The sequence below is a fragment of the Aulostomus chinensis genome, chromosome 9 (genome assembly GCF_037954235.1).
Source record: "Aulostomus chinensis isolate RoL2024-O1b breed Wild chromosome 9, RoL_Achi_v1.0, whole genome shotgun sequence".
Taxonomy (NCBI): Eukaryota; Metazoa; Chordata; class Actinopteri; order Syngnathiformes; family Aulostomidae; genus Aulostomus; species Aulostomus chinensis.
In genome coordinates this window covers 3,019,438-3,028,680 of record NC_141328.1, presented here as the reverse complement: position 1 = coordinate 3,028,680, position 9,243 = coordinate 3,019,438, and the positions used below count along the sequence as shown (strand labels likewise).

At 47.3% G+C, this 9,243-nt stretch overlaps 1 protein-coding gene across 7 annotated transcripts in view; it reads right to left on the bottom strand.

Moving 5' to 3' along the window:
* Positions 1–8,996, bottom strand: part of lama5 (laminin, alpha 5) — a 118,011-nt gene extending 109,015 nt beyond the window's left edge. For all 7 annotated transcript variants that reach the window (XR_015117825.1, XM_086213102.1, XM_086213103.1 and 4 more), the window contains exons 1-2: positions 8,443–8,996; positions 931–1,083 (exon numbers count right to left, since the gene is read on the bottom strand). Coding sequence is in view for 6 of the 7 variants with exons in the window: in XM_086213102.1 (XP_086069228.1) it covers positions 931–1,083; positions 8,443–8,724 (435 nt within the window). In the remaining variant the exon portion in view is untranslated. The remainder of the gene's footprint in view (positions 1–930; positions 1,084–8,442) is intronic.
* Positions 8,997–9,243: the final 247 nt, after the last annotated feature.

Genomic DNA, 9,243 nt, shown 5'->3' with positions numbered 1-9,243 from the left:
ACGTAGACAGTGACTACAACTAGATAGTGACCCAACGTAGACAGTGACCCAACGTAGACAGTGACTACAACTAGATAGTGACCCAACGTAGACAGTGACGACAACTAGATAGTGACCCAACGTAGACAGTGACTACAACTAGATAGTGACCCAACGTAGACAGTGACCCAACGTAGACAGTGACGCCACTAGATAGTGACCCAGCGTAGACAGTGACTACAACTAGATAGTGACCCAACGTAGATAGTGACCCAACGTAGACAGTGACCCAACGTAGATAGTGACCCAACGTAGATAGTGACTACAACTAGATAGTGACCCAACGTAGACAGTGACGCGACTAGACAGTGACTACAACTAGATAGTGACCCAACGTAGACAGTGACCCAACGTAGACTGTGACCCAACGTAGACTGTGACGCGACTAGATAGTGACCCAACGTAGACAGTGACGCGAATAGATAGTGACCCAACGTAGACAGTGACGCCACTAGACAGTGACCCAACGTAGACTGTGACCCAACGTAGACTGTGACGCGACTAGATAGTGACCCAACGTAGACAGTGACGCCACTAGACAGTGACCCAACGTTGACAGTGACGCCACTGGATAGTGACCCAACGTAGACAGTGACGCCACTAGATAGTGACCCAACGTAGACAGTGACTACGACTAGATAGTGACCCAACGTAGACAGTGACACGACTAGATAGTGACCCAACGTAGACAGTGACGCCACTGGATAGTGACCCAACGTAGACAGTGACGCGACTAGATAGTGACCCAACGTAGACAGTGACGCGACTAGATAGTGACACGGCTACATAGTGACACGAATACATAGTGACATGACTACATAGTGATGTGTCAACAAAATGGAGCTCGCTTTATCAGCATCCACGGACAAACAGACTTGTGATGAGTCCTACCTGTCCCAGGTCCAGTGTCACGTTCACCTCGTTGAACCCGGTGCTGCGTGACAGAGGCGGGCTCTGCCACCATCGCTCCGTCCCGTCAATGGCATTGGTGATGGGGTGGGCACGATCGCTGTCCCCCTGGCTGCAGATGTCACAGTACTGGCCCTGAGAGGACAGACAGACAGCGGCAGAGAGCTCAGCTACAGATCTTTAAGCTGTCTGGTAAATATGATGTCATCAGAGCTGCACTCAGTCCCAAAACCAAATACCTGGACCCGTAAGCTGGTTTCTGCTTTGTGCCTGTGTTGTATATATGTTGCTGCATGGCAAATAAAAATTTAAACCAAAAAGTATATATCTTATGTTCATAGTAACAACCAAAAAGAACACCCAATAATTTCAGGACAACCAGACATTGTTAACTCCTTTCTGCTCTATATCGAATATCATATTGGGATCGTTTCCAAATTCCTCTGACAAAAAAACTGAAATGCTTTCGTAGTTTCTGCTTTCCTTCAGGGTTCTGCTGTGACTATTAACTTTCCCGCTCAGCGACACTTTGACAGAAACCTCAGTCATTCATTAACTAACTTGTTTACTGTGGGACTTGATCCTCCAGCCTTTATGTTCCAGTCCAGGATCTCTGCTTACCAAAAACACCTGCACCAGAGTCACACAATCTACGGAGAAGAAAAGATGTCTTGTCCCTGAAGGTACACGGGTCAAGTTTCTGAGTTTGAGCAGAAAGTCGACTCCACTCTGGCTACTCTGACAGTCATATTCTAGCATGCTAGTAGGTGTGATGAACTCCCTCAGTCTCGTATAATAATCTGAATTCTTTAGCACCAGTAGAGCTAGCGTCAAATCCCATTGGAATTAAAAATCGGTGTATGTTTTGTGAGTGGAAGGAACTGCGCCTGTCGAGTGGAATATCACAAAACTGCAGACGTGCATATTATCAGCACACTGAAGTGCCATTATCACTTGGAACTGGGAGCATATTCAGTATTTGAGGGTGCAGGACCCTTCTCTCCTTGTTATGACAAGTGACTGATGCCCTCTAGAAGCCAGTAATTACAAGGACGGGAGTACATCAGATTATGCAAATATAGGACATGGTGATTTACTGTGCTCCAGGGGTAGTTTCGGATGGTGAATGGAGAGACAAAGAGGCAGGGAGAGATTGACTCCCTTAAAGCAATACTTTGTTTCAAAAAGTGTATTTCCCCTTTTCTTTCACATGCTCACAAATAGGTGTCTTGAGCTTACAGAGACATTTTTTCTTGACTGTGTTACTTCTTTGTGACTCTAGAATGCAGAAAAAGCCAGCCTCCATTAGCTTGGACGGAGAGCTAGCAACAGCTACGGCAACAACAAAACAACGGCAGGATGTCCATTTAAAAACTCTGGCGCACTCTCACGGTAGCGCAGAGGGTGAGCAGCCGGTACGTTCAGTGGGACCCACCCACTCATGTACATCCCCACTCAGTAGCCTGGAACCAGGCATAAGTATGGATAGTTGGTGCTAAAGAGGACATGTTCACCTGAAGTGGCGTCTTTGGTTTCCAAAGCCTCCTCATTCTCAGCTAATCCAGCCTGCTTGTCTGAGAGTTTAACGCAACGAGAAGCGTTAGCATAAAGTAAACGAGCGCAGACCTGAACAAAAACCCAAGTTAGGAGATACTATCACTGGAGGTCACCGGGGTCAAAGTTCACAACTCTCTGGTCCCATCTCCCCCTCGGCCGGCACTTGCCGAATATTAGTGACCTGAGAACATGCTGATCAGTACTTGGGATTCCACTCAGTTCACAGATCAGAAAGTAACTCAAAATGCTTGATTCCCTCCGTCATCACATCTCCACTGACTGCATTCCTGAGATCTGTGGGTCGATGAACACCAAACTCGTGAGGAGCAAATTAAAGTCAATCCAAATCATGGGGTGATAAAGTCGGTGGAGTCACAACAAACTACCCGGCGTTTGCGCGGATGAATGGATGGATGATGCGTTTACATGTTTTCCAAAACACCAGTTTTAGTCAAACCGACTGAATCTACTTTTTCTAATATCGCGTTGGCAAACTGAATGACAACAAAGTAACTTTCCCCTCACTATGTCACATCTTCTAAGGCCAGTGTTTGTTCAGCAGAGTGAAATATCATTGAAATCTATCTCTCTACCCCACCCACCGATCAAACGCTCTCTCTCTCGCTGCTATCGGTTGCATTTTTCCCCTCCTCCATCCCCACCCCCAAGCCCCCACCACCTCCAACACACAAACACCTTGAGGTGAAGAAGCAAAATACTTTGTCTCCTGCGGTGAGGAATCCATGTCCTCAGGGAAGAGCCAAAGTGTTACTTCACATAATCTATCTTCTGTCCTGACATAACTCAGGACCCTTCTAATACTTCCTCTCTCTCTCGCTACCACATCTGTTTGTCTTTTACCCAGTTCTCCCAGTCGATCACCTCTCCTGCTTACAATTTACACCAGCATGTCATGCCAGGTTAAAGCCGCACGCACTGGCTCGGATTTTAGGTGTTTTGGAGTCTTTACAGACTAAATTCCCAGATGATACACGCCACTGACTGTGCGGCGAAGATTAATGATGATTAGATTACTGTTACTGGTACAAGCGCCGGTGGGAAATCCTCCACGCACACCGGACGTGGCCCAGCTATAAATCCTTCTTCTAAACAGCTGTTCCAACCTTTTCATCCGCATGAAGCTGAACCTCCGCACCACCTCAACCCTCAGGAGACCACATCCACTGATCATCTTCCTGAAGCTTTTTGTTTTGTTTCTTTAGAGAAAATGAAGTCAATTCTACATTCGCAGCTCGCTGCCACTTCAGTACCTTTGTAACCATTGATAGCAAATCTGTTTGTCAAGTTTTAAAAGACTCCCCGTGAGGAGCAGTGGGGATGCAGCCAGGTGAGCTTCACCGACGGCTCCAGCAGTAGAAAACACCGGATATCACAATTTAAGATTTCTTTTTCTGTGATTCGACTGAGATAAACAGACCGAGATGAAGAACCCACATCGTGATGTAGAGTCTGAATAAATGCTTCATCCTGTCTTTGCACATGATGGCAAGCAAACAGCATTAAAAACGATTGTTCTGTGGGTTTAGTTAGACTCAAACACATTTGGGACGTATTAGGCTGCATAAATGGTGTTACGTGTACAAATAATCTCAATGAATTCCAGCAAATAAATCCAGCTTTTGCGTGTCAGCGTAAAAAGGTGATCTCGAATTGGATCTAGTCAATATCCACTCACTGAGGGATACACAAGTGTGTTCATCCAATATCACAGCAGTCCATCCAGGAGCTGTCCAGGTATTTGAACAGGAATAGGAATCCCACAGTGTGCATAACGACACCCAGTCAGTGGAGGAGCGACATCCTTAGAACCAAGAGAGAAGTCTCAAGTCCCAGGGCTCATCAGTCTCATTAACCTTTGCTGATTTTATGCAATAATCCAAAATCAAACAAGTGAGTCTGTGGACCCTGCAGTAATTTCTCAGTGGCCAGCTTGTGGTCTGTAATATTGGGACCAGTTCCAATGATTCTTGTCTCCTCTTTAATAATTTAGACCACAAAGACGTGAATGAATCGTCAAGGGTTTTACAACATCAGCGTTTTCCTTTTGTAAACAAGTCTAACCTACCATGAGAAGTCTCAGAACTGTCTGATTCTTCCCTCACTGTATCTTATTGACATGAAATTGGTCCTCACAACAATAGCAAGGCAAGCCACCCCCCCCCCAACACACACATTCCAATCTGTACTCCTCCACCTGCTGTTTTTAATTAATACAAACACCCTCACGTTCTCGCTGTCAAATCAAAGCAGGATTAACCTCAACACAGAAAAGTGTGTATTTTATTAGAGGGCGGGGGGTGGGTGGGTGGGGATGCAGCAACCCAACAAGTAGGCCCGCCCACAAAAGCCCAGCAAAGTGGGCTAAACCTCTTAGGCTGGACACATAATGCACCGTTCCGTGAGCTAATGACCAGATTTCTGCGGTTCATTTTGTAGATTTCCTGAGCTAATTACACACCGCTGAGGGCAGACGGAGCAGAGACAACCCTAATGAGGGAGTCCACTGGCTAAGGGTTCAGGTCCGGGAGCTGAAGTGGACTTAAAAAGCAGGAGGTCTAATTCACCCGCTGGCCTGAGAGTCACGGTGACCTGAGGAGGGCACCTCTGGCCTCCATCCAGATTTATCACTGATTTTACTGAATTTCCAGAGAGGCTGCAGTGCTCATGTTCACCCGCTACTCCAGTCCATGCTGGGAATTCTCCTGTCAGGTGCGCTTGTACCACCACAGAAACAGAGGGGCGACGAGGAAGCGTTTTACCGCCAAAGACATCTGATGGTCACCTGTACAGAGTTACTTTCACTTGCAACTCAAAATTTGAGCAATCGTCAAAGATGATTTATGCTTGCCTTTTTCAAATAGGAGCAAATGTGCAAACAGAGAGAAACCCAACGAGCGCCGATGTCACGTGACCAACCAGCTGTTGTTGCTGTGGTTCCCATCTCTGTCCAACACTACCCGGTACTGACAAAGATGAACAAATTATCCCACTGAAGGTAATTCCTCAAGATCTCTCTCCATCTCGACGTACTTAGAAACACATCCAAAGTGCATTTTTCTAGAAACACTACCACTTTACTTAAAAGTTCGCACAACACGATTATGAACATAGGAAGTAAAAACCAGCTCAGCTGAGTGTGAAACCAACCTGTCCTGGTGAACCATCACATTCGATGTCAACGAGACCTCTGCTGCCGGGAACACGGCTTGTGCGCTTCACTCTACCTGGCCGCTGCTGCAGTGACGGTGAAAGACAAAGGCTGTGTTCACCTCCAGGGGTCCAGGATTTCAGATGTTTTGTGACGTTGTGAGTTTTGGTTCCACCTCATAATTTCACAATTCGCCCGTCCTGGACGCTTTTCTCTACCTCGCACTGACTGGTTCGGCGTTGGGCGTGACTTTGCACGTTGGAATGGAGAAAAGTCAATGAGCAGACCTACTTCATTCTATTAAACACTGCGCCTGCTCCTCTCTCCGTGCGCTCCAGCAGCTCAGGTTGAGCTCTCTTTCAGTTTCCTTCCTCTGTTGCTTCGCGGGTAATGACAGCCTGCCTCGTCTTCCTGTACAATCAAACCATCCACTGAAGTGTTTCCACGCTGCAGCTTCAGTTTGATCCTGGCAGACAGGGCCACGTTTTGTTCTGTGCAGTATCCTGGTCCAAAGGAACCTTTGACACCTGCTCTTCAGGTTCAGCCTTAAATGTCAGAAGGTCCAAAACAAGGTAGGTGTGTATAAAACACTGAATTACCTCCCTAAACATTAGCAGCATGAAGGTAAAGCACCGACAGGTGTTCATGTCTCTTCTCACATTAGAAACGAAGCAGGGGATCAAACTAAATTAGTGCGATTCCTATATTCCCATTTCAGGTAGAATGAGATTTTTTTCCCTGCATAGTTCTCGAGTGAATCAATTTCATAAACACGAGCTCGGGAGCTTGAAAGATGGTTGAAATCCTCCTAATGCCGCCAATCGGCCTCAGGACACAGGTTTTTGTGTTGGCTTTAATCTCAGGCTTCCCACTCAGACAGCGGTTCACACAGCTTCTCCTTCACCCTCTCGCTCTATTGATCAGGCCACCATTACGTCGCCTCTCTTCTCGCTAATCAGAAAATGAGTTCAAACTAGAGGTTTGGATTTAAGTGCTCGGATTTTGATCATTTTGTGGTAACAGAGCGGAAAAAGCAGGTCTGACTGGAGGACATGGGTCAGTCAGCGGGAGGAATGTGGTGAACAGGTGGGAGAGAGAGCGGAGGCAATAAGCACGCACATCACCGCTTTAATGGTTAACCCGTGAAACTGCAGTAACCCTTTGAGCGTGAACTAGTGAGGAGGACTGATTGTCAGACACACAAAGAGCCCGCTGTTGCTGTTTACAAGCTCAAAAACGCATCATCACATTAAAAAGTCATTTCTAAACAACACAAGACAACAAGAAAGAGAGTCCACTCGGGCTGACACGGGTCCTGTCCTTATATAAGCGCCCTGGGTTGCCAAGTCCTACAAAGGAAACGGTGCGTGAAATTACGACTTGGCAGAGCGGCTGGAGATTCGTGCACGCTGCTGACCTCCTCTGTTCACCTCCGGCGGCTTCAAGTGTTGCGTCAGGAAGAGATTTCAACAGAAACGCAGAGACAACCAGATACCAGAAGGGAAGTATGACCCTGACGCCACAGGAGAAGCAAGGTTTACCTTCAATATGACAGAGTTTAGTCTTAGCAAAGCCTGACATGGCAACCTTAAGCTCCACTCCCGGTGGAAGTGCAGGAGAACGTTTCTTCTTTTACACTGCAGAAAGAGTTAAAGTCTCCCTCAGGCTTCAGCATGGACTAACAGACTGGTGCCAGGGATGAGCTGCTGTTAGTTACTGCTCTGGTTCTAAAGTACAAGTGAATCCTTCCATCACGTGACCTGAGAGGAGAAATAATGGTTCAGGATGAGCTGAGGCATGAATCGCGCTGCTGGATCCACACGAGTCAAGCAGGGACGCAATGGTGGGCCACTGAACCTTTATAACAACCAACACAAGCTTGACTACCATTTTGCAGCTACATTTGAGATTACCAGAATTTATTCTTGATATATTTACTTTTTCTTTTTTTTTAAGAGTAATAAGCTCATTAATAATAAACCCAGCATGTCATTTATATTTGGAGAGATGACTATGGACAAACAAGCTCAACAAGTGAATCCTCAGAAAAACTACATGAGTCCATGGACACAAAAAGGACTTGTCCCAGTAACTCGCAGGGACTGGGCCTGATACCATGCCAGGTGCCCCCCCAATAACTCAGTATTGTTCCAGATCACTGTAAACTCATGACTTGTTCCTCTGGGTTCTCTAACCCTGCAACTAACAATCATTTTCATCATCAATCAATATGCAGATTATTGCCTAAATTAAACTCAATATTTTGTCCGTCCAACAGTCCAACAACTCTTCATTTGCTCTCATAAATGACAACTAAAGTCAGCAAAACCTGATATTTCAGAGTAAAAACCAGAGAAGCCATCAACTGCTGATCCAAGCAGGTGGAGATGAATGTTCCTTTGACCGCTGGGTAACCTCAGCACTTTCAGAAAAGAAATCCGTCTTTTGACCTTTCGGGGTACCTTTACTGGACCAGTACCCTCTGAGGTGCAGCTTCTAGTACCTCTGGGAAAATACACCTTCAAAATGGTACATGAATGGAACTTCATGTCCTACAATTAACCCTAAGGGGTACATTGTGTAGACTGCACCTTGAGGTACCTTGTTGAGTACTGCTGTACTCTACTGCAACTATGTAAAGTATGTGTACACCTAAAGTAGTAGATATTGTGCCTCAGGGGACCAAAATGCAGAGTCACTCTAACTTAACGGGCGCTTTTACCTCTCCTCTGTACCAGGCAACGTAAATGAGGGTCGGTTCCGCTCACCTGAATGGTCTGGCTCGGGTCCCCGGACACCGGGCCTCCGACCAGCTTGCAGTACAGGTCGTGCACCGTCCTGCCGCTGTCGTCCTCCCCGCAGGTCGCTGTAGCGGTGATCTTCGTGCCCTCGGCCAGGTTGAAGTAGGGCGGGTGCAGGCTGTACCCGTTCACCCCGTTGGTCGGCAGCTCCTGGGCCCACGCAAAGCGGCAGCAGGTCGCCAGCAGCGGCCAGAGCAGCAGAAATGTCCGGGGGAGCTGAGCCCCGGAGAGCGCAGCACCGAGCGGCATCCTAGGATCCACCTGTCCGCCCGATCCACTCCCAGGAAAAGTTTGAGGAGTAAAAGAACCGGAATGAGGAGTCTTGAGCCGTTACTTCCCGGGGGAAAGACTCATCTAGGTGTTCATACAGGAGGAAGAGAGGGAAAGGAGGTAGTTAGCCGTCCCTAAGGGTGTTGTGTCGAGGTTTCTCTGCTTCTCTGTGCTCGCTCCGGCAGGCATCTACTCCTGCCCTCCTCCCCCTCCTCCTCCTGCCGCTGGTGGTCGGTCCCTAGCGGCTGGAGGTGGGCACAGCCCCGACACCACTCCCCGTCTCCACCCCTCCTCAAGCCCTCCTGTTGCGTTCCTTTCACCTGTATTTGCGAATTCAAATCCCTGGATTCAAATTTAAAAAAGAAAAAGTGCCTGATTTATCCAAAACCCAGTAAATACACGGCTAGTATCCGGACACACGTGTCGAGGGTAACGCGACACCAGTTACGTCTTCAATACCACGAACAATTTACATTCCCCCAGTAGTGAGATTACCAG